We start from the raw sequence: 26,885 nt of genomic DNA, 5'->3' as shown, positions 1-26,885 counted from the left end.
GACATCTGCTTAAGGAATACAATGAAAGTAGAAAACTAAAAAGGTCCTACAACCAGTGTTATCCTGAAGCATTTTATGATCTAAGTTAAATATCGTGCTAATTTTATCAGGAGAATTGTGAATACTACAACAGTCATGGGTGTTTCTTGTGAACAGTATGTGACAAATCTGTTTCATGAGAGTTTTTTCTCATTTTCATTAAAAATTTAAATTCTAACTGACTTGTCACGCTACTTGTCCCAGCTGTAAAATTTTATGCATGATTTCTAATGAATGGAAATAATACCCCTTTGCCTCTATAAGAAGCATCTCTTGCACAGAATGTATTTTTTTGTCATGGAGGTGTTTCCTTGCAGAAGAATGTTAACTCATTAGCATATGATGATTCATAAATGGTACAAACAAATTTTTGCTGTAGAACCAACAAAATCATGACCAGTAATTTTTGAAATATAATTATTACATGAAATGCTTTCCCCATATGATAATTTTTAACAGAGGAATTAAAAATTCATACATTAAGGGACAAAATGTATAGCCAACTTTGTTTATGTATCCCATGAAGTCTCGTTGTAAGCTTATTTAACATGCGAAAAGGGGCTTATTCTAATGTTGTTATCAAGTGGATATCATTAGTAATAACAAAACTAAAATAGGTCATTATTGCTCATATTACTTCGTACTACTGTTTGGTATGGTAAGTGGTGATTTGGAACTTCTGGAGTTGTGACTTGGTTTTCACCTCATTGGAAATTTATTAGAGTAAATGCAAAAAACACTACATTATAGAATGCACCACATACGCAAAAAATAACGATATACCTCATCAAGAAAATGCATGGCAGCATAAAGAGAAAAATGTCATTTCATCAAGTTAACAAAGACACTTACATTCATGATTTATGAGAATTTTTTCTGTTTGCACATGAATGCAAAATTCTATATGTATAATTCTTTTTGGATTCTAATAGAAAATTGTATCAGTAAAATTCCTCTCCAGAAGCTCCAAGTCTCTACAGCTGTGTTCACTATTCTGTAAAAATAACTGTCTTATTGTCTGGCTTGCTTTTCATTTCCAGGTCATGGGAAAACACACAAAGATGCTGCAAGCGTACGGGCCACTCACCCTATACCTGCAGCCTGTGGTCTGTACTATTTTGAAGTGAAAATTGTTAGTAAAGGCAGAGATGGATACATGGGGATTGGATTATCTGCACAGGGTGTAAATATGAACAGGCTTCCAGGTAACAATTTGTTTTGCATAAACCAAGCAACTTAGTTAGGATTGTGAATAATTTGCATTATTTGTTTTAAAAATTGTTGTAAAATTTACTGCCGATAAGCATTTCATCTTATTTACTAACATGTTTAAGAAGTGAATAGCCCATATTAAGAGAGAGAGAAAATTTGTTATTGTGCGTGTTATTAGTCACATTTCCAATCGTGTTAGGGTCCTTCAAAAAGAAATAAAAACTGTTTAATGAATTATAATGCCATTGCTATTAGGAGGAGGTATGATCTCCTTCAGCGCACTGAGACCCCAAACTGGCCACTAGAAGAGCAATAGAACACACCTATATGCCAGCAGAACAAGCATGTGCGTGCATCAGCATCCACTGCACTCAGTCATGCTGAAAACAGAGAAATGTAGGCTTCGAAAGAAGAGAAATGTGGTGTAGTGCTGTTTCTGTACAACCGAAGGAGTGCAAGGAATGGAAATTCAACAAAGTGTGGCACAAGTGTATGAAGAGCACTGCAAGTCCAGTGCAATTCAGATGTGCAGTCTGATATTTGGGACAATGGCTCCCACCATAACTCAAAGGTCGTCAGTAATGAGGACATCCACATGTTGCACATTGGTATCAGCAATGCAGTGTGTCATTCAAGATCGTGTGATGTTGGCCGATGACATCCATCCTTCCTTGCATTGCTGGTTATATACCTTGATCCTTGCAACAGACATGCAGTGTTCTTCACTCATTTGTGCCATTCTTTGATGAATATTCATTCCCCTCACTTCTTCTGCTGTTAGGGGAAACTTACTACGTCCATTTGTTCTTCTGTGTTCAGCACTACTGAGTGCAGTGGACGGGCGACTCGTACACATTCTTGCTCTGTCATCACACGGGTGTGCATGCGTGCTTGTCCCTTTAGAGGTGAGTTTGAGGCCTCAGTGCAGTTATAGTAAACACACTGTCTTGTGTAGTCCATGGAATTGTAATCCATTCAGAGGTTTTCATTTTACAGCCATTGGCTTGTTTCTTTTTGAATGACCGTGACTGATGGAAATAAAATGAGGATGTATGCTAAATCAAATACTCTTTACCCTTAACTCATTGGCCATTATCCATGACATGTGATCTATGAACAGCAACAGTGTGGAAATTAGATATCCTTTTGACATAAGACAGGTAAAGGTAGGGGGGAAGGGGAGAACACATTTGAGCAATTTGCTCTGACTGTGAACACTCAAAGAATCACAGTCCTATCATGATTTGCCCCTGCAGCTGCTCTACTAGACCATGATGTTCAAGCCTGATTTCAATCAAGTAGATACCTTACCCTATTTTGAAAGTATTCTCTTGGAACTTCTCGCATGGATATATAAAACAGAACCCAAGTTTTCCACACATCCTATGAATGTCTCTTTCACTGCGTCCTCCAAATAAACACACAACTTGAGAGTGCAAGACAATAGCCTCAGCACTGGTATGGCTGTGAAAAATGGTCTCTTTATCGCCATCGTGTGAAGATATTGGAGCGTTTTCACCAAGATACTTGGGATGCTGTGGCAGGACATCAAAAGCTTTGGCACTCTGACATCGTGGGTGGACCTGATCTTTTTGATCAAGACGATAGATTATGGGAAGCAGAAGCTCAACAATGGCAGAAACTATGTAAAGCCAAACAGTGTTCCCTCACCAGTTCAATGAAACATGTCAGTGCATATTTTATGCAATAATTGGTCTACTAAGCCACCAGCAAAACCTGCATAAAAGCAGTATGCATAAACTGCAATGAACAAATACATTGCCTGACAAAAACATGAAGCATCAAAAAGGGGAGGAAGAAATGAAATGAGACTTTGATCACATAATCAATTCAAATTTACAAAAACTCGACATCACGAATCTACTTACTAGTATGATGGTGCATCCCCTCTGACCCGGATGCATGCACTGATTCAATTGTGAAGATTGTCATAAAGCCATTGTATCATCTCCTGATGCAAGCTGACCTACAACTGTTGTAACTGATCCTTGCTATCCTGGATACATGCACATAGACGAAGTTGATACCCAAGCTGGTCCCATAAGTTCTATTAGGGACAGATCTGGGGATCTTGCTGGCCACGGTGGTGCCTCAACATCACGCAGACAGTCCGTTGAAAGGCATATCTTGTGTTGATGAGCATTGTCTGTTAAAAAAATGGCACAATGATACTGTGGCATCAGAGAGAGAAATTGAGGGTGCAGGATGTTCTTGACATACCGATTTGCCATCACAAGTTCCAACAGTCACTATCAGCCATGGCCTACAGTCGTGTATGGTGGCTGCCCTCACCACAACGCCAGGAGTAACACTAATGTATCTCTTCAAAACGACGGAAGAACGGATCCTTTCTCCAGGTTACTGCAATACTCACCACTGACTGCCATCTGGGTTAGTGCAGAACCATGATTCATCATTGAACACAATACCATATCATCCATCAGCAAGCCACACTTTCAGGTCATGATACCACATCAAAAACAGCCATTGATGTTCCGGTGTTAACAGCAACTTATGCATGGGATGGTAATTCCTTAATCTGGCCACTGCTAGTCGCCAACTGCATTGTAACAAGTATCTACCTCAGTTATTATCTTTGCAGTCCAATGACTAAGAGTTTTTTTTAGAGCTGTGTTTCTCCCACCTAGGTCTTGTGAAATGATCATGACTGGAAAATTGAGAAAATTGCAGCTCATAAGGTGGTTTAGCGACAGTTTTTCTTCCTGTACATCATTGGAAAATGGAAGGGTAGGAAGGAAATGATTGAGGGCACTTGAGATACCTCCACCAGACACTTTAAGATGATGATTGGAGTATAGTTATATAGAACTCCAACAACAGACTTTCAGAGATTGTTTGTGGATACATTCTGTATATTTTGGTATAAAGGATCCACCGTCTCTTGACGGTTCATCCCAGGGTTCTCGTATTTTTTTTGGTTTCTTGCCACAATTAGCTTTGCTTTGTGTTGCCCTGAAAGTAGTAAACAATGGTGAAAATGTTGACAGTTTGTGCTGTGTGTCTTGTTTCCAATCACTCATGCTACCTGTTGTTAACAGCAGTAATGCCCTCTTAAACTCGTTGTCCTCAAGCTTACATTCAGTACTTCTGACAGTCTAGGGTTTTGATTTCCAGCATTCTTAATTGTGGATTAACAGTGATGCACAACAGCACTTTGGATAGGATTTCTGATGATAAGTTGGCCGATATGCACCTTGCCTGCCAGTTCATTGAATGCAATTCAACTGTGGCAACCAAATCACAGCACTTTTATGGATGGGGCTGTTGTGTTGTTGTTGTGGTCTTCAGTCCCGAGACTGGTTTGATGCAGCTCTCCATGCTACTCTATCCTGTGCAAGCTTCATCATCTCCCAGTACCTACTGCAGCCTACATCCTTCTGAATCTGCTTAGTGTATTCATCTCTTGGTCCCCCTCTACGATTTTTACCTTCCACGCTGCCCTCCAGTACTAAATTGTTGATCCCTTGATGCCTCAGAACATGTCCTACCAACCGATCCCTTCTCCTGGTCAAGTTGTGCCACAAACTCCTCTTCTCCCCAATTCTATTCAATACCTCCTCATTAGTTATGTGATCTACCCATCTAATCTTCAGCAGTCTTCTGTAGCACTACATTTCAAAACCTTGTATTCTCTTTTTGTCTAAACTATTTATCGTCCACGTTTCACTTTCATACATGGCTGAACTCCATACAAATACTTTCAGAAACGACTTGCTGACACTTGAATCTATAATCGATCTTAACAAATTTCTCTTCTTCAGAAACGCTTTCCTTGCGATTGCCAGTCTACATTTTATATCCTCTCTACTTTGACCATCATCAGTTATTTTGCTCCCCAAATAGCAAAACTCCTTTACTACTTTAAGTGTCTCTTTCCTAATCTAATTCCCTCAGCATCACCCGACTTAATTCGACTACATTCCATTATCCTTGTTTTGCTTTTGTTGATGTTCATCTTACACCCTCCTTTCGAGACGCTGTCCATTCCGTTCAAGTGCTCTTCAAAGTCCTTTGCTGTCTCTGACAGAATTACCATGTCATCGGCGAACATCAAAGTTCTTAATTTTTCTTCATGGATTTTAATACCTACAACGAACTTTTCTTTTGTTTCCTTTACTGCTTGCTCAATATACAGATTGAATAGCATCGGGAAGAGGCTACAACCCTGTCTCACTCCCTTCCCAACCACTGCTTCTCTTTCATGTCCCTTGACTCTTATAACTGCCATCTGCTTTCTGTACAAATTGTAAATAGCCTTTCACTCCCTGTATTTTACCCCTGCCATCTTCAGAATGTGAAAGAGAATATTTCAGTCAACATTGTCAAAAGCTTTCTCTAAGTCTACAAATGCTAGAAATGTAGGTTTGCCTTTCCTTAATCTTTCTTCTAAGATAAGTCGTAGGGTCAGTATTACCTCAAGTGTTCCAACATTTCTACAGAATCCAAACTGATCTTCCCCGAGGTCGGCTTCTACCAGTTTTTCCATTCATCTGTAAAGAATTTGCATTAGTATTTTGCAGCTGTGACTTATTAAACTGACAGTTCGGTAATTTTCACATCTGTCAACACCTGCTTTCTTTGGGATTGGAACTATTATATTCTTCTTGAAGTCTGAGGGAATTTCGCCTGTCTGATACATCTTGCTCACCAGATGGTAGAGTTTTGTCAGGACTGGCCCTCCCAAGGCCATCAGTAGTTCTAATGGAATGTTGTCTACTCCTGGGGCCTTGTTTCAACTTAGGTCTTTCAGTGCTCTGTCAAACTCTTCACGCAGTATCATATCTCCCATTTCATCTTCGTCTACGTCCTCTTCCATTTCCATAATATTGTCATCAAGAACATCGCCCCTGTATAGACCCTCTATATACTCCTTCCACCTTTCTGCTTTCCCTTCTTTTCTTAGAACTGGGTTTCCATCTGAGCTCTTGATATTCATGCAAGTGGTTCTCTTTTCTCCAAAGGTCTCTTTAATTTTCCTGTAGGCAGTATCTATCTTACCCGTAGTGAGATAAGCCTCTACGTCCTTGTATTAATCAGTATTTTGTAGTGTGTGTTATGATTGTTGCATATTACAGGCTTCTTAATTCTTGTGAAGATATTTTCACAGAAACAAAGATGACGTGAGTAACAAACCCAAATAAATCACAATCACATTGTTACTTCATCACAAGCCACCGGAGACCTTGGGTCCGTTATACCAAAATACTCAGAACAACCTCAGAAAATTTGTCAGTGGAGTTCTAGTTTACCCTGAATATGTAGAATGTAACACTGTCATGACATGGGAAAACTTTTGCTGCTTGCTGTGTTTCAGACTTCACAGGATCCAGGATGTAACATGACATCAGTGTCCAAAAATTCCAGAAAATATCATCTACAGACAGCAAGATTTTGTGAATATTATCCTTGCTCTTTGGCTCATTATTCAGGCATCACCAGATATTTGTGATAGAGTTTGAGATAAATAGAGTTGATGGGCTAGTCTTGATGTTTGAAGGAGGGTTTGACTTATGATTAAGAAGAGAACCCCATAACAACCGAATTATCAAAATATCTGAGACAGCTGTCACAGTTTGCCCTTTCTCTACAAAGATAATCAGTTTCATTCAGTTGTGAAACATCTTCAGATCAGTAGTAACTGCGTAGAAACCAGTGAATTTCAATTACTGTGTACAGTTTCCATAAGTACTTCATGGTCACTGAAATTGACTGGTTACCCTGTAATTACTACCAATCCAAAAATGTTCTGTAATTGAACAAAATTATTTAAGATTGTGACAGTAATAAATGACATTTAGTTAACTGTATGTTAACGCCAGCAAATATCTGTTTTATTCCAGTGGGTGCTGGAATTGATAACTTTCAAGATGTTTAGGTTAAACTTGAATCCACCTAAAGACGGGCAATGATTTGGGTTGTTCCATAGTCATTATCATTGTGATACAGTATGCAACCTAGTGAACCGATGTATTCGTTTCCTTGTAACTGGAACATTACCAAAACATAAAATCCCCATTCAGCTTTCTCTACCCTTTCACATACACCTGCCAGAAGGCTCCTGAGGGATTTGATTGCACATGCAACTGTGTCATTCATCTTCATCATGTTAAAATTCAAACGCCCAGACGCCATTTCCAGTTTGTCGTGACCCACTATTGGAGTCTCTTTGTGAGCCTTGCCCATGCAGTTCTGCTCAAAATTTCATGTGATACATTTTCATCCAAATTATTATCAAGAAACTGTTGAAGAGGAAACATAGATGTCCTGCAGCAACTGCTATCTGGTAGATAATGTAGACCAGGCATTTTCAGCCTCCCACTGTTGCTCATTGGAATGATGCCAGTCATTGTCATCTTTCAGTCAATTTCTTGTAGGCTGAGATGTTTTCAGATCTACTGATGGTTGCAAACACTACACCTGCAAAATCTGCCACTTCCTTTTCTGGATGACTATTAGCTTTACCAGAAAGCAGTCGCTTTCATTCATTACACCTTCATATTGACCATATTTTTATGTTAATATGACATATCAGTCAAACAATAATTTTACTAAGCATTATTCATGTTCTTAAAATTAATCCATCTTTTTCATTCATGTGTTCCTGCCCAACTTCCTTCATTGCCATGTACAAGCATCTGAAGTTACTTTTTGACCATGACACATTAGGTAGGTTAACTTTTGTGTCAGAAAATACACAGTCAGTTGACTTTGAATTAGTTTGTTTATTTTTATGTTAGTGAGGATCAGTTTCACTGGAAACAAATATTCACTGATTCATCATTTAATTGCTTCTTAAATGTTGAAGCTACAGACAGGTGATCTAACTTTCTGACAAATTAAAACTGTGTGGCAAACCAGGGCTTGATACTGTGATGTTCACCTTTCATGAGCAAATGCTGTACTGACAGCTGTACAGGCACGACCTACAACCCACCCATAAAGCTTTTCTTCTGCCAGTACGTCATCTCCGACCTTCCAAATTCCGAAGATGAGAGAAGTGAAGATGAGGAAGTAAAGCAGTGACAGCAGGTTGCAAGTCATGCGTAGGTAGCTCAGTTGGTACAACATTTGCTGACAAAATGTGGCTCAGGTTTGAGCATCAGTCTGGCACACGGTTTTAATCTGTTAGTATGTTACGAATCATTGCACACTGTGTTGCAAAGTGAAATTCATGCTGAACAACTTTCTTTGCTTCATGTGGATTGAATATTATGTGAGTGGCGTAAGTGTATCCTAAAGGGTGTCAGGATGAGCTGCGCTAGTCAATAATGTGACAAAGTGGCAGTTTCTGCATGTTATTACCAACAGTTCCAGATATGGCATTGGTGAATTATTTTTTCTGTTATCTTCTGACAACACACTACAGCAAGATTTTAATGTTACTGATGCAAGTTGTCCCTGTAGTAGGAACATTAGTACTGTGTAAAGCAGGCTTCATATGTAGATGAGATGTGCTTGAGAAAACAGGATCAGTAATATTTCATTGCAGAAACTATTAATCTGGTTGAAAGTGAGAGGCAAAGCCATTTAGATGCAGTCATATTTGTAGATACTGTAGCTGTAACATTCATAACAGTAGTGCTAAAGTTTACCCAGTATATGTGCAAATCTGTGAGCTGTTCCTTCTAATTTTGTGTGATCTTCCACTAATGTACCAAGGGCAGGGACATCACATTTCTGTGTGCTTGTATCATAACCGCTAACTTCATCACAACATGCACTTTGTGCTCTTCGATAAATCAGACAGTGTAAATGCAATGAACAATTGCTAATAGTTATTTATGAAATAGAGTATATAAGTCGATATATGATGGGAAGATGAGGAGACATTGTTGGCACTTGTTTTGATATTAAATATGTTTACAATTTCAAAATAAACCTTCTGTGTGTCTCAGGCATATACATGTACCGCGCTCGATCCATTTTTCCGTAGGTTGGGACAAGCACTCGTATGGCTACCATGGCGATGATGGACATTCATTCTGCTCATCAGGCACAGGACAGCCTTATGGACCAACATTTACAACTGGTGATGTTATAGGCTGTGGTGTCAACCTTGTTGACAATACTTGTTTTTATACTAAAAATGGCCACAACCTTGGTGTGGCATTCACAGACCTACCAGTAAGTCATGAAAATCTTATTAGTACCTCATAGTTAGTTGTTTGTGCATTCCACCAAAAGGCTTTTTACTGTGTAATATAGGTTAATATTTTAGGCTTTGACATTATTTGGAGAACGTTTTATGTTTTATGCTAAATTATCTCATTACTGATCATATTGAGAGAGAGATTTCACCATCTGGGGTTAGGTATAACATATTTAGAAATACCTTTCTTTTATTATCATTTTGTTCTCTCTCTCTCTCTCTCTCTCTCTCTGTCTGTGTGTCTGTCTGTGTGTGTGTGTGTGTGTGTGTGTGTGTGTGTGTGTGTTTAGTTACTCGCTGCACATCATAGGCGACATCATCATGTGTAGTGAAACTACCACCACCACCACCACCACCACCACCACCACCTCCTTCCTCTTCTACACCACCTCCTCCTCCTCCTCCTTCTCCCCCCTCCCTCCCTCCCTCCATCCCCTCCTTCCAACACCACTGACAGACTAGAAATTAAAATAATATGATTATTTTAAGATTTAGTTATGTCAGGCAACCAGAGAAACGCTTAATGTTCCAAGACCAGTTATGCACATTAATATGTTTTTTGCCATGTGTTTTATGTACACTAATTACAAATATATTGGCACTTTATTGCAGCCAAACCTCTACCCAACAGTTGGGCTTCAGACACCTGGAGAAGTTGTTGATGCAAATTTTGGCCAGTCACCATTTGTGTTTGACATTGAAGATATGATGCGGGAGCTACGGGCTCGCACTCTGCGTACAATTCACGAGTTCCCTGTTCCAGACAACCGTGGAGAATGGCAGGCTACTCTTCATAAGTGAGTCACTCGCTTCTAGAAGTGATGCGTGCAGAGGCTGATGCCATGTTAGCCAGAGAATTTTGATAAAACAGAAGATTATGAGGAATTACAGCCGATAAATCAAGCAATATATGATTCTCTTCCATATACAATGATAGCCAAAACATTATGACCACTGCCCACCATGAGACAGAATGCTGCCTGGTTGTGTTGCCAGTCTGCGACATGGTAAGGAAAGTATATAAGCGAAGCAGAGATGAATGGCTAATCATTCTAGCAACAATACGGCCTACAAATGTGGTAATCCCCCGACGTACGTGACTGACAAAAGGCAGATTTTTCCCAATGCCTAAGAACAAGGATCTCGGAAACGGCAATCCTATTTGCATGCTACTACTGTGAGCATTTTTGGAATGGGGTTGAAGGGCACTGAAACTACAAGAGGGTGACAGTGTTCAACATCCACACTTTATCATGGAATGTAGAGATTGAAGGCTGACCCAGTTTGTAAACGGGATTGGCTGCTATCTGAGGCAGATCAGACAACAGAGTAAAACGCTGATGCAGGAACAAGTTTTTGAAGTACATCATTTGGCACAGATTGTTGAACATGGATTTCTGCAGCAGATGATCCCTACATGTTCACTTGCTGACATAATGACATTGTCAGTTAAATTGCAGTTGGTGCAGAATCATCAGTATTTGACTGAGGTTCAGTGGAAACATACCATCTGGTTGGACGAATCATGTTCCTTCTTACACTAGGTGAATGGTCGTGTTCAGATACACCATCATCCAGTCAAACAGCTGCTTGAACATGCACCGTGCAACAAAAGCAGGCTGGTGGCAGCAGTATTTTGCTTGCTGTTTGGGAATTTCACTTGGGCTTTTGTGGGACCTTCGGTAGTAACCGAGCCACCATGACACTACTTTAACGTCATTGTGGCCATCTGCACTCCTTTCTGCTTGATTTCTTTCCTAATGACGATGCACCTTCCACCAAGACAACAGTCATCTCAAGGCCAGAATTGTGCTTGAGGGGTGTGGTAGTGGACTCACATTGATGTCCACATCATAGAATTCACCTGATCAAAGCTTGTTGGAACACATCTAGATTGCTATCAGGCACCAGCTACATGCCCTAAAAACACTGTCATGTAATTTACTCATATTGCATGGCCCATGCAACATCTGGTTCCAATACTTCCAGAAACCTAGAAAGGACTTGGCGAATTCATGCAGTGTGGAATTGCTGCTATATTGTATTCTAAAGGTGAACCGTCACACTATTAAGTAGGTGGTCATAATGTTTAGGCTGATCAATCTATGTATCATAAAATAACTACAACTGCAAAATTAGGAAAACTCAGATTTATACTGAGATTAATGACCATCTTGCTGCATACAATTAGTGATGGAACTGGAGACACCACAAGAAGGCTTGCAAAGTACGTATATAGTGTAGAGCTTACCTATGACCATATCACAATAGATAATATTTATAATAATTTATTTATTCTCAGTTCAGAAACATACAGATATACTAGCTGACAACAGGAAAATTATACTGGGGAAAATCCAACACATTTGGTGAACTAGTATCTTTATTTCACATGTACCATGAACTTCACAACCTCCAAGGCGCTCGGACTGGCAGGAATGATATCATCTGTGCAGGGTGTTGGGCGCAATAAGTGTTGAAGCATATGGCTGGCTCTTGTCTGCATACACAGTGGCATCAACATCCGTCCTTCAATCTTCCCATTACAGCTTTCTCTGTACCGTGGAGGGGGGGGGGGGGGGGGTCGTTGCTTGGCTGCTGCCATCCATCTTCAGAGTTTGTGTTTTGTAATTTGGCAGTTCCAGCCTCATCTTACGTGAAGCATGATACAGTTCTCCGATGATCATAGGAAGCCCTTCCTGGACCTCGGACATTGATGAGGGAGGCTGTGCCCATGCAGTGGCTGATAATGTTGTACGCCACTGTAAGCCTCTCTTTACCAGCAGCCTCTTCTCTGCGTACTGCATGTGGTGCTATTCCAGCCAGTTAATAAACTTTATCTATTAGAACAGATTGAGGCAACCTGTCATCAGCCTATATGTTTGATGGAGTGCTATATCCATCCGTCCAGTATGAAATGATCAGTAATAGATCGAACAGGCATATTCTGTGACAGGAAAACACAGTTCAATTGCAGATGCAGTGATTGTTGGAGAATGTAGGCCTCTGCCAGTTTGTAAATTGGATAATTTTATTCAGACACTTTCATTTTGTTGTTCTCAGAGTGGTTTTTTAATGTAAAAATTCTGTAAAAGTGTTACTTCCATTATTTTGGAGCATGATAATGCTATAATTGGGTTATTGACCATCTATATGTAGCTCATGATAAACTTCTCTGTTCCGTAGATGGAATGCACATACTTGTGCCTTACAATGGTTTGGTCATAGCTCGTTCCATTATAGTACTGTGATAGATTTCTGAGAAAATTTGTCAGATTTCTCTCTATGTTGTCAAAGCTTTAGCTCTGTGCAGCAAGGTCTGTCACATATATACAGGAAACTTCTTGTATTTGGAGGCAGTGGTTGATCATTGGTGTAGATGGAGAGCTAGAACACTGCCTGAGGTAGACCATTTTTCTGTGGTCTCCAGTGATTATCAGTGATTATGCTGTAGTTAGAAGTCAACAAAAAACCTATGAATTTACAGAATTTAGGGAGAATGAGTAAGTTTTATGAGTACCCCTACATCATATGATGCATGGATTCAGTTGGAAATTATTTCATGTAACCTATAAATTTTTATGAGCTTCAATAAGGCAGCTACAATTGTGATAACATACTATTTTGGTATTGATTAAAAGTAAAAGGTGAAAGCTAACATGAAATTAAATATTACTGATCTAAACACCCAAACTTAAGTTTTCATGAGCCTGGCACAACAGAACAGTGACTACACAAACTTGGAAAGCTCCTGAAGAGAATAAGACTTAACCCTCATGATATAAAAAAAATGAAGGAGAATGGAAACATACAAAATTGGTGAAAGTGATAAATTTAAATATGGCCCTCATAGAAAACTGGGAAGAAGAAAAGACAAAATTTTTATTGGCACGAACAAAATTAAGACAGTTCACTCATTAAATGGGATATTGGTTCTTGAGGACAATAATATGCTTTGGTGTTATGAGAGAGAAAGTGTAAAATAGTCAAGACATGTTAAGAAATGTACTAGATAAAGTAAAAGACAGCTGAGGGACAGGTATCGCAATGATTAGATAAAGGATAGCAGCACAAATAGGAGATAGAAAATAAGTCTGCTAAGGGGGAGATTTGTGGGCAGGGAGGGGAGTGAGAATGAGAAACTTTATGCAGGGAAGGTGATGCCGACCAGACATGCATGATGATTTTAGTAAAAGCTCCACAATATGTGGTTGTTAATTAAAACACTTAATACGTAGAGACTACCTCTACCAAAGATATTAAGTGATTATTAATAACGGAAAAAAATTACTGTGTGAGTCCATGATCGTCGCGAGTATTTTGTGAATAGAACCGTCTAGATCACTATAAAAACTTAATTATTTTCTACACCATTTTGGATACTGATGTCATCAGATGCCAGCAATTAAGATTTGGAAATCATAAAGAGCGACAGGCATTTGTTGTACAAGAAGACGCAAAACATGTAAAATTAAGAAATTAAAAAATACTTTTAGAAGTACAAGTTTCTTAACATGAAAGAACAATAACATCTGTATGGCTGACTTTCCAAAAAGCAGCAGCTTTTGCTAGGTGGCCCGACAGGGACAGTAGATAAGACAGAGTAGCCACCAGGCTGGTTAGTGGTAGGTACATGAGGATGAGCTGAAACTTGTACAACTAGTATCAGCACAATGGCTGGGGTATTAGTGCATCATAATCCTACGAGGAGCGCTATGGAACACAATAATTTAAGCAAATGAAATTATATCATACTCTACTCAGTTATCAGCTGGAGAACAAACATATAAAACGTATTAAAATTTGCAAGCTTTCAGAGCTAGTGACTCTTCCTTCTAACAGAAGGGTTGAATGGGACGGAAGAAGGGTGAGGGAGAAGGACTGGCGAGATTTAGGAAAAGTGGTAGAGTTTGCAAAAGTCACCCAGAACCCTGGGTCAGGGGAGTCGTACAGACAGGGTGAGGAGAAAAGACCTCCTCATTCAACCATATATAGTTTCTCAGTCAGTTGAAGCACTGAAGTGTGTTTATCTTCTGAGTGGTAGGATAGATCCTTTCATGCCATTCTCAGATGCCAGTACAGTACTGTCACTGCCTAATAGGAATTCTTGGTCACCTAGTTGGACAGTGTGAGATCCATTGTAACTACACTGTGAATGTGGCGCAGGAAATCATACCCTAGGAGCATGTCAAAATCTGGATTTTCCTGTGACAATAGTTTTACTGTAAGTGCAAATATTTCTTTGCCAGTCTTCAAATTAATTTACTGCAAGCATACAGGGCATATTATTTCACTGCCTAGCCCATTGGACTCCAGCATGGCTGCCCCGCTAGGCCTGTCTGTCACTATGGAGGGAGGAAAAATAAACTCTCGTGTGTTTTGCTCCGGTATCAAAAAGTGTCTTCAATTTTTTCTTATCTAATTCTCCCATCATCATCACATTTCTCACCTTTTCTGATCCTTTGCTTGTCCCCAGATTGATTTGAATGAATGGGAGTTTGGGGTGGTGGCTACTCCAGCACCCCTCGGGCATGGGTGTGTATGTTGTCATTAGCATAAGTTAGATTAAGTCATGTGTAAGCCTAGGGACTGATGCCCTCAGCAGTTTGCTCCCATAGGAATTTACCACCACCATTACTCCAGCACCTGACGTATTTCCCAAGTGTTGTCCCCTGTCACTTCTTCAGTGGCTATCCCTTCCACTCACAAATTCCTATGTGGTTGGTACTGTAGCCTAGAGCATGCCTGCTTCATATGTCCTATTTCTCTGCAATGCATGCAATGTGGTGTCTGTTGTTGGCAACGACTACACTGATTGCCAGTTACGAAAACATGACATGCATCAGTTGTATAGCTTGAAGTTGTTACAGAGTGCTTTGCCATCTCCTCCCTCATAGAGCAAGTTATACCACTTTTTTGTAAAAAAAAATTGGGTGATGCAAACTTTATTACACTTCTTATTCTAGATCAGTCCCTTTTACAAGTGCATTATAACTTTTGTTAATAGGAAATACGTAAAACCACATAAAAAGGCATGTGGAGGCTGCAAGAGTCAGAGTACACGAAGATGGCTGTAAGAGTTCAAAATGCCACTGTACATATGCTAAAATAGAGTACATTTGTGGCTGAAATTGGAAAATATGTAGTTAACTCAGGCACATTTCTTTCTCATTGTTTCACCTAATTTTCTGCCATTATTGCATCTGCTATTTGTCACAGCTCTCGATGTTGCATGAAAATGCTTTTTGCATCAATTTCTCAACAGTTTAGTGAAACATAGTTTCACACCAACTCAGTATGGCCGTGTTTGACTGAAAATATGGGAAGTGTGTTAGTGGCATAAATGTGCCGTTGTTGTAGATACATGCAGGGGCTGTTCTCCGCTGCAAGTGCTTGTCTTCATCATAGTTAGTATTCTGCTATGTGCAGTTGAGACATAGATAGCAAAGTTAGTTTTGATTAGGACAGGGAATCTTGGGGCTCTACTGCTCGGTCTAGAAGTGATTCATCGATAATATTTGATATTGTAAAGTAACAGTGTCAATGATTCCAAGTATGATAATGATGTTTGGTTTGTGGAGCGCTCAACTCCGTGGTCATCAGCACCCGTACAAAATCCCAATTCTTACACAGTCCATTTTTTTCACAATCCAATCTAGATGCTGTCACAAATGGTGGTGGTGGTGGTGGTGGTGGTGGTGGTGATGATGATGATGATGATGATGATGATGATAAGGGCAACACAAACACCCAGTTCCGGGGCAGAGAAAGTCCCCAACCCGGCCGGGTATCTGTCCAGAACCCCAGAGTAGTAGTAGTAGTAGTAGTAGTAGTAGTAGTAGTAGTAGTGGTGGTGGTGGTGGTGGTTGTGGTTGTTTTTTTTTTACACTGAAGAGCCAAACAAGCTGGTACACCTGCCTTGATACATATAGGACCCCCCGCAAGCATGCAGAAGTATCGCATTGGTCTTCTGGAATGAATATGAATGGATGCAGGTGATCAAACAGGATGCTTACGTATTTGTCGTCTGTCAGCATTGTATCTCGACGTGTCAGGGGTCCCATATCACTCCAACTGCACATTCCCCATGTCATTACAGAGCCTCCACCAGCTTGAGCAGTCCCCTACTGATGTGCAGGGTCTGTGGATTCCTGAAGTTGTCTCCATATCCATACACATCCATCTGCTCGATACAATTTGAAATGACTCATTCGACCAGGCAACTTGTTTCCAGTCATCAACAGTCCAATGTCAGTGTTGACGGGCCCAGGTGACGTGTAAAGCTTTGTTTTGTGCAGTCATTAAGGGTACACAAGTGGGCTTTCGGCTCCGAAAGCCCATACCAATGTTGATTCATTGAATGGTTCGCACATTGACAGTTGTTGATGGCCCAGAATTGAAATCTGCACCAGTTTGTGGAAGGTTAGCCCTTCTGTCTTGTTGAACAATTCTGTTCAGTCGTTGTTGGTCCTGTTCTTGCAGGATCTTTTTACGACCACAGCGTTGTCAGAGATTTGATGTTTTATCAGATTCCTGATATTCACGGTACGCTCATGAAATGATCCTATGGTAAAATCCCCACTTCATCGCTCCTTGGAAATGCTGTGTACTATTACTCGTGTACTGACTACAACACCATGTTCAAACTCGCTTAACTCTTGATAACCTGCCAGTGTGGTAGCAGTAGCCGATCTAACAAGTGCACCAGATGCTCATTATCTTATATAGGTGTTGCCGACCCCAGTGCCGCATTCTGCCTGTTTATATAGCTCTGTATTTGAATACACATGCCTATACCAGTTTCTTTGGTGCTTCATCGTATACATATATGTGAAGTATCAAGTGGAAACATTATTAGCTAAAATCTCATAAAGTGCGTGACCAGTTTACTTTGAATTTTCACATGATGCTGCAATAAATATTCATACAGACATGCATTGTATATTTTTTTAAATGTTTTGCAAGTTGTCTGTTAAAAGTAACTGCGAGAAAAAAAGGGTATGGTGAAGGGTATTTCTGGTACCACTGACTGATTTCCCCCCTTCCCTGTTCCATTCCCAAAGGACACACGGGAAGGATGATTGCCAGGAAGTCTCTGTATTATCTCTAATTTATTGAATTTTCTAGTTGCAGTTATTTTGTGAGGCATGGGAGGAACTAATATGTTGTCTGGCTCTTCCCAGGAGGTACTGTCGTGCAATTTCAGTAGTAAACCTCTCTGTGGTGCACAACACCTGGAGTTTATAGAACGTATCTATAACACTGTCACACCAGCTAAACAATTCTTTGATGAAATACACAACTTTTTGTTTACTCTCCTCTCTCTCATCTGGTAGTCCAACCTGTTGAGGATCACAGATAGATCTGTCAAACAAGTGCCTTGTAAGCTACTTCTTCAGTGGATGAATTGCATTTCCTTAAGATTGTTTGTGTGAATCTATCTTGTATGTGCTTTGCCTACCATTTGTTTTACACAGTCATTCCAGTGAGTCACTCCAGATAGATACATGTAGATATAATATGGTTGATACTGTTTTCAGCAGTTTGTCGTCAATAGTGTAGTTGTACGGTAATGGATTGCTTTTTGCTGTAGTACCATAGCAGAAAAGCTGTGCAGTTTGATATATTCTGTTTTTCCCCCGTTTTTCTAACATGTGCACATCAGTAAATATGATCTGCTACAATCGAGTAATTCGTTTCTGAATGCACTGCTGTTCTTTACTCTGGTGCACATGTTGTCACAAATTATGATAGACTTTGTTGTAAAGATATCCAGCAAGGATGTGGTTTGTAGACCATTTTCCACATCCACCTAGGTAAATACCAGGCTGGATCTCATGTCCCAGCTCAGATACATGATGGCAAACACTTCATAATGTGATGACACATTTGACCATGCAGTGCACTCGACACAGACAGATATTGTACAGGGGTTCCACACTTTGGGAGGGAGGGGGGGGGGGGGGTAAATACATGATTGAGTCACATTAATGTGACCACCTGTCAAAAGCCTGAATAACTACTTTTTGCAGTGCAGGAAGTGTGTCAATGTGGTTCTGGAAGCTACTGATAGGGATGCAAAGACATGCCAACTCTAGCCCTGTGACCTGCTACACTAGGTTTCTCGGTTGAGGTGCAAATAGCCCGATAGAAATGGTACCATAGATGCTTGTTTGGGTTTAAATGCGGGGGGTTTGGTGGCCACGGGAGTACAGTACACTCACCCTGGTGTTCTTTGAACCACATACGTACACGGCAAGCTGTGTGACATGTTGCATTGTTCTGCTGGTAGATGCCGTTGTGCTGAGGAAAAACAAACTGCATATAGTGGTGGACACAGTCTCCAAAGATAGATGCATACTTGTGTTGAACAATTATGCCTTCCAGAATGATTAAATCACCCAGAAAATGCGACAGAAACATTCCCCTGATCATAATGATCCATCCTCCTCCGTAGACCTTTCCACCAATTGTTGCGGGGCCATGCACGCCAAGTATTGAAGCATAAAACAATTCATCTGAAGAGGCCACTTCTCACCACTCGGTGGATGTCCAGTTGCAGTATTGGCATGCAAATTCCAGCCTTCGTTGCCAGTGAACACCAGGTAGCATGCGTGCGTGAACCAGGTGCCTGCTGAGGAGGTGCATACAAAGCAGTGTTTGCAGAACGGTCATTGAACCAGGGGGCTACAAACATTGTCTGCTCATCTGGGTGGTCAGTTACTCACCAGATGCACATCTATTCACCTTACAACTCTGCAGCCATTGTTAACCCGTATTATCTGTGGCTTCCCACAGTTGCCTCAGTAATGGTTTTGGACAGAGCCAATTTGCCATGTGTGGGATACTTTAACCATGGTGGAAGCAAACAGTTTACAAATTTAGCCATTTGTGAAATGCTTCCACCCCTGGCCCGATAGCTGTTGATTGTGCTCTTATGGATGTAATATAAGTACTCCATTTCCACATTACAATAATGACTGCACTGTTTCCACATCACCCCAATATGCTTTATACACTGTCCACTGCTAGTGTTGCCTCCTGTGATCCGAGAATGGTCGTTGCACTTTGACATCAAATATAGGTGGTGGTCACATTAATGTGACTGGACTGTGTATATACAAATAATGTTGGTTCTCCACATCATAAAAGTACCATATCACTGTCCCAGCATTTGCCAAATAAAAAAGGCACTGGACAGGAAGGGTTGTTCTAAAGATCTGGTGTATTGTTGTTGTGTGAACGTGTTGCAAGCAATTGACCTTCACACACACACACACACACACACACACACACACACACACACACTCTCACTCACTTTATTTTGATCTCTTTATTATTTGCCACCCACACAGTGTGTACGCATGAGATAATCCTCTGTATTTGTGTGGTTCTGAGAAAATAGTACTGTGTGCATCACCTTGTTCTGATCATCCTCTCACCAAAACTCCTCTAGTATTCCTTTTCACTGGTCACTCAGAGTACAACTTGCTCGTCACCTCAGGTTTGTACTGTGAAGTGTAGCAGTCAACGTGGCAGAACACAAAAGCATATTTCTGCAGCAAGCAGAAGTACAGCTCAAGATGTTTCATGTCCATGTAGAAAGGTAAGGAAAACATTTCATTCATGTCAGTAATGACCATATATATAACATACAAGAAACCATTACTTTTAAGAAGTAATTTTCTGCTCAACACAGCCACAGAATGTGAGTAATGTTTTAAAACTTTTGTCTGTTTTTTGTAGATCAGAGTATGTGTTACAATATGAAATATGGATGAAATTGCTTTGACTCAGCAGTGGAGTTAAGCTGTATTACATTTATAGTATAAAACTTTTCTGGCTGTGGCTCTTCGTTTGGTATAAATCTGAAATCTTAATACGAAGTTCATATGTGCAAATGAACCAGTATTGTAAATAAAAGCAAAACAATGTCAATGAGTGTGAGATGTGAAAAATTTAATAACCATATTTTCAGAAGTTGTGTGAAAAAGTGAGGTAAATTCCACAGAAGAGGACACCTAAAATATACACTGTGAAGAATCTTAAATTTATTTACCTATTTTCATTTGACCGCTTTCATATTTTCCGAGCAGAGTGGTCCAGTGGTTAGCACACTGGACTTGCATGTGGGATGACGATGGTAATCTGCACCAGACCATCCAGATTTAGGTTTCCTGTGATTTCCCCATATTGCTTCAGGCAATAGAAGGGAGAACCGATAGAGGTACTCAAAGTACTCCCACCACACACCGTTAGGTGGCTTGCGGACTATAGATGTAGATGTAGATGGTTCATGTGAAAGGGCAGGGCCAATTTCTTTCCTCACCCTTGATACAGTCCAAACTTATGCCCCACCTCTTAATGTCCCTGGTATTGGTGGAATGTTAAACTGTAATATTCCTTCCATACTTCCTTCATTGTTTCTTATTTGTCTTGTGATTTACTGTCAAACACTGTGTGTGATGTTAGTCAAACCTATGCAGATAATATAAACACATTGTCCTTCTACTATAGTTAGTATGGGACTGTAAAAATAATAAATATGTGGAAAGGAAGGGGAAGTGGCGGAGGGGGGGGGGGGGGGGGACATTGAGTCACACATGAATTGCTTATTAGAAGCCCTCATGCTAGCCCTTGTAGGATTTTCCAGTCAGTCTTAGTATTAGTTATGGGTAATTGATCAGTAAATAAAGTAAGTATAATAAATAATTGGAAAAAAGAGGTTACCTCGTGAGAAGTGTGTATGTAGGTCACAATACAGTAATGACATGTTTTTGATGACCAAAATCTGTCTCCAACAGTTCTGTTTGAAGTTAAAAGAAAAGAAAAAAAGAAGTTTTGTTCAATAATAGGAAAAAATTGAACCTGTTCGCTGTCCTGTACTGAGAGTGTGGGGCTCTAGTTCAGCGACATACTTTTTCAGAGAAGTCTTTCTCCCAAACAACATGTAATCTAAAGACATGAATTACATTTGTACACCAGTTTGCTATAATTTGGCAATATTTCTGTCACATACAGTACCTTTTCATAGTATACATACTTATTGAGCAAGAAATGTATGATGATTACTTTAAAGTGTTCTGTCATTGCACCATTTTTAATTGCAGAATTCTGAATAAACATAAATTACAAAATATCAAAATTACGTCATGTTCCGGCCCTTAATTTCTAATTACTGCATAAGTAAGATGTATTTGTAATCTTTGCTTCTGTCTCTACAGGATGGTATCAACTTACCTTGTGCATCATGGGTACTGTGCAACAGCTGAGTCATTTGCAAATGGCACAGGACAGGTCTTCGAAGAAGATCTAACATCAATTAAAAATAGGCAGCGTGAGTGGTACTTTGATAATTTGTAGGTTATTCCAGTTGCCGTTTACCTGTACCAAAGGATCTTTCTTTTACTTGTTTCTTATAACTTGCCTTGCCCTTTCAGAGCCAATATAACATCATGATTTTTAGACAGAGAAAATGGAAAGATAAACTGCACTTGAAATAGTCTTTATTCAACTTGATATTAGCCCTCAATTGAATTAGATCACCCACAAAAAAAAGCTTAACTGGAAATAAAAACAGTGAACTTGTAAACCTTAAAACTTGGAAATTTTTTAGCAAAAACTGTTGTGAGGAAATAGTGTATTTTCTGACATAATGGAGAGTAGTTAGCTAGATAGTAATACAATTTCTTAAGGTGTACCTTTTCATTATTTTACTTACAGCATGGATAAAAGCTATCATTGATAAACTGTTAATTGAATTAGCCTATGTGCATGTACGATGGATTCAACAATCCTGTTGTTGTTGTTGTTGTTGTTGTTGTTTGTACAGCTGTACTGAACTGTGTTATATATAGAACATTTGAAGTATGCTGAATAATTTACTACTGCTATTGCTTCTGTTATTGTTATTATTATTATTATTATTATTATTATTATTATTATTATTATCATCATTATCCTCATCAGCACCAGCACCATCATCGTCCTCTGTGAGCTGCTGGGAGCTTTTACTCATGCCTTTAAATATAGAAACTGTTCATTCTGAAATTACTTGTATATTGATATATGGAAGACACACAAAAATTAAAGTTTTGCCTGAGTAGTTGACTATTCATTAGTGGCAGACTTCAGTATATGAGCTAATGTGAATTTTGCAGTTGAAACTTCCACATTAATTATTTATTTACTCTTAGTTGTAAGGCATGCAAGAATAGCTTTTTAATGTAATATAATCACATCTACTGTAGATACAAGAATAATCCATGACATAAAATAATCCAAGCATCTTAATTTTGAGGGGGCTATAACTAGGATTTTATATATAGAAAAAATATTTGAACATAATGATTCTGTTCATCATCGTCACTAGCGGTAAGGACCAATCTGGCGTGTTGATTTTATTCCACTCGGCATGAACTTGTTGTTTTCATCTGCCATCCATTGCATATATCTCTGTTTAAGTGCAGCTTTGAAAGGCCAATTTATATGCACATCTAGTGGTTTCAGTACAGATGTTACACCTCCAGGAACAATGACCAAGTCAGTTTTCCCTTTTTGTGACTTGTCTCACACTTTCTCAGTTCTATGTCCACAGAAGCTGCCCAGGACAAACATATTTTTTAAATTCAGTAATGCACCAGTGCAATGTTGCCAAACATGCATCACCCAGTCAACTGTAAGGTCATTATCTCCCTTTCAGATTCACTCTTGACCAGTGTGCCTTTCATGGTATTTTCAGACTAGTTTTCCTTTTAAATATCACATAAGGTAGTAGCTTCCGTCCACCTCCAGTTACGCACGTAATCACAGAACACCTTTGCTTTTAATTACTGCCACTTCATATAATGATGCTGGATTTCCCATTCATATTCAGTGGTGTTAAGTGGCATCTTAAAATAGGCAGTCATTTGCTCTGCATTACCAATTTTCGATTATGTATAGGAATGTTGGATGCACAAATTTATGAGGTAGCGATGAAAATTTACTACTTTTTCGTCATAATCCTCTGGAAGCTGTTGAGTGATAGTAGTTTCCTTCCGGAAGCTGAATCCATTTCGAAAGAAAGATCTTGATAAGCAGCCCTGGCTAGCTTTGAAAACGGTGATGCCTAGTTCTTTGGATAAAGCCATTATTTTGATTTAGCACATTTCACTTGTCATTGCAAATCAAAATTGTCACTTTGTATCTACACAATTGCGGAGTCTTCTTTTTATGGTCCAGCTGCTTCCCTTTTCAGCTGCAAAATGCCTCACAGTTACTGTTCATTTCTTGAAGCCGCATTTTGTTTTTTCACCAATTTTGAATGCAACTCTTGCTCACATTGTACTTTCTTCCCACTACACAGTTTCCAGTATTCTCTGCCTTTTCAATAACTACAAGTTTTTCTTTAGTTGTGTATGGGCAATAATGATAACTTGTAAGTCATAATCAATTCTGTGGTGCATGGCTTTCACTGCAGTGGACAGCTGTTAAGGTCATTTCTGTGTCATTTTCTATCAATAACGAGGTTGCTAGTGCATGCTGGGCACAACACCAGTAGGGAGTGCCCCCTGCAGTGGACTGCATTCATTTATAGCCTCAGGCTGACTGAAAACACCAGAGAAACAACTGTCAACAGCTGTCCACAGTAACAGACACTGTGAATGTTAATTTATTAACGGATGGTTAATACTTCACTTCTAACATGGTACTGACACATCACAGACTGAGGCTGCAACAACACTTCAGTGTAATGGGATCTATTGTTGAAGGAGGAACAGTACGAACGTTATTACAATTAGTATGCATAGCCTAATTTCTCATCTTTAAACGCGGGAGAAAAAATATGCCTAGATTATTCATGTATGTACAGTATTCCTCACAGTGGGAGTTGAAACAGGGTGGAATACTACTCTATCCTCAGAATTTGTAGGACTCTACTTACTCATGGGTGATTTTCTCTCCATCTGTGATGACCGGAACACCCCATGCCTATCACAAGTCAATAAGTGAATTTCATCTGGAAATTTGGCAGATATACGCAGTTCTGTTTTTACAGTGTGTAGAGTCAGTCCAAACAAATTCTACTCAGCACCTTTTTTATGTGATGCCCAGGTTCAACAGATGATGTAGGTCTGTTTCTCATTGTAAACAAAATGATTTTATTAATGCGAGTAGAATTGCCAGTTTGATGGAGCTATCTTATTTTAGTCTCATGTTATCTTGATTATAATGATGTGTCTGGTTCCACGTATCTGTAAAAATTTGTCTGGTACGTCGTCTATACCAGGCTTGTCCCATTCCTTATGCTGGCAGGTGCTGATATGTATGTCTGCTACTGCAATGCTACTCAGTCTCTGCTGGAGTACTGGCTGGTAATGTTTTGCTGTCCCTGTTTATTCATATGATTAAACAGAATAAAGCAGTAGACTATTTGGGCTGATCTATTGTTTGGGCATGTACAGTTCCTGTAGTAAACATTTGGTTTGTAACAAGGATCGGACCAGTATTTTCCTTTGACACTTGGCATTATTTGTTGGGGCTGAGTGTATCTGTGCACTGTGAAAATTAAACTGCAAATGTCTACCAAAAATGCATCTGATGACTTTTAAAGAGATGAGACCCAGTTTATACCCCATAGCTCATCATTTCAAAGATTTAGATCTGTAGCGGAACAGATAAGAAGTTGTGAACGAATTATATTTATCAATTAATGTGTGGAACAATTTGCGTACTTATGATAGAAAAGAATTTAAGTATAGACAGTAATTTTGAGCCATGGACAGTATATAAATAATGGTTTAGAAAGTAATAAAAAGTTATCATCTAAACAAATCCTGTGAAGTAGAGAGGCACATAAGAACTAACAATGACTGTTCAGTCTTTTGATCTTTTTTCTCCTACTGAGAAAGGTACCATGATGACTAACACACTGCACTCAATTTTTGGAATTAGTTTCACCATTCTGATTTAGATTTTCATTAATTTCTTCAGATGAATTCTAAGGCAACTTCTTAAAGTACAGAAGGCTAATTTCATTCCCTCAGTTCAATTTCAATGTTGGTGGTATGTTACATTCTGATTAAGGTTCCTTCTTTCCTTCCTTGTTTTGCTCCAGAGAGGGAACCTTACACCTATGTACACATTCTTCCAGAACTATAGTGTCACTTACATGAGTACGATCACACCCTGACAAGAACAGTGACACAATACTAAAATGCAATAGACCTGCTTGAGAAAACTTGACTTAAAGAATAAATTCCATAAAACGTATTTTGAAATAGTACAGTGTTCCTTTAAATTTCAAGTAAGTGCTATTGGCAGTAAATCACATTGTATTTTACATGATGTTGGAGCCTTTCAAACATTTTTCAGTGATATAAACTGAAATTGCCATTTTCCAACATGTACTTTTCTTGCTGGGGTGCGATAGGTTCTAAACTAAGATGGGATGGTTAAAAGGGAAACAGGGTTACGTGGGTAGGAGAAAGTGGCAGTTGCCATTGTTAATATTGTAGGAATGTAGGAAGTGAACAAGAGAAACAATGCAAATTAGGACCAAAACAGGAAAGGTGAACGGTAAAATCTCGTGCTGTAGTGACTGAGGGGCCACATGATGTGCTCAAAGAACTGTGCAAAATTATGAGGTTCAGTCAGTCTGGTGTTTGAGGAGAGAATCCATACAACATAAATCATATGGGAGTTATTGAAATTTATGGTGTTCCTATGACTTGCATTTCTTCCAATTGATCTTCAGACCTAAAACTAGCAGATCATAGCACACTTGCATTCTTTTGAACAAACTGTGCTGTGCAACACTAGTTTTAGATCTGAAGATCATCTGTGTACCAGATTGAAACTGATCATCAAAATATATTTTAAAAAAGTGAATGACTCAGATTTTTTCCATTTTAGGCAAAGGTGTTTAACTTCCCTGTTTGCTCATAAAATATTACCTTGTACAAGAAGTTACCTGAAAGAATGAAGCGTTGGTATTGCAGTACCCATGATTTCATTGGTATTGCAGTACCCATGATTTCATTATTCTCTAGATGTAAAGCTGTCAGTGAGCTAACTCATTTTTACCATATGTTTCTCTGAATTTTTGCTCCATCTGCATTGAAGACCCTAAATTTGGAATGCATTGTTAGACTGTTTCAGATCCACCCAACCTGCATCTCATGGACTTGATGTTGAAAGCATGTTGAATTACAAAAACTCAGATGATGATACTAACTAGATTTATGTTTCTCTCGATTTAGTTGACAGATAGTAATCTGTAAAGTGTCAGAAATCAGTCCGGTCTTTGTTCACCCACTTCTTAGAATCTGTTCTACTTCGGTAATGAGGATTACATGGGGATATTCCTTATATGCAAGAATCAACAGAACATAACAATAAATACAGATGGCATACTTCCATCAGTTTCACAAGTTTTCTTTCCGCAATTTTTTTCGTATCC

At 39.3% G+C, this 26,885-nt stretch overlaps 1 protein-coding gene across 1 annotated transcript in view; it reads left to right on the top strand.

Moving 5' to 3' along the window:
- The window catches only part of LOC124616674 (ran-binding protein 9), a 232,461-nt gene that overhangs the window by 172,970 nt on the left and 32,606 nt on the right, over positions 1-26,885 (top strand). The window contains exons 2-5 of the mRNA XM_047145004.1: positions 1,080-1,244; positions 9,227-9,417; positions 10,055-10,239; positions 21,667-21,779. Of these exons, the coding sequence (XP_047000960.1) occupies positions 1,080-1,244; positions 9,227-9,417; positions 10,055-10,239; positions 21,667-21,779 (654 nt within the window). The remainder of the gene's footprint in view (positions 1-1,079; positions 1,245-9,226; positions 9,418-10,054; positions 10,240-21,666; positions 21,780-26,885) is intronic.

The sequence above is a fragment of the Schistocerca americana genome, chromosome 5, assembly GCF_021461395.2.
Source record: "Schistocerca americana isolate TAMUIC-IGC-003095 chromosome 5, iqSchAmer2.1, whole genome shotgun sequence".
Taxonomy (NCBI): domain Eukaryota; kingdom Metazoa; phylum Arthropoda; class Insecta; order Orthoptera; family Acrididae; genus Schistocerca; species Schistocerca americana.
Note: the sequence above shows the minus strand (reverse complement) of the source record. Positions and strands in the feature narration are given on the sequence as shown.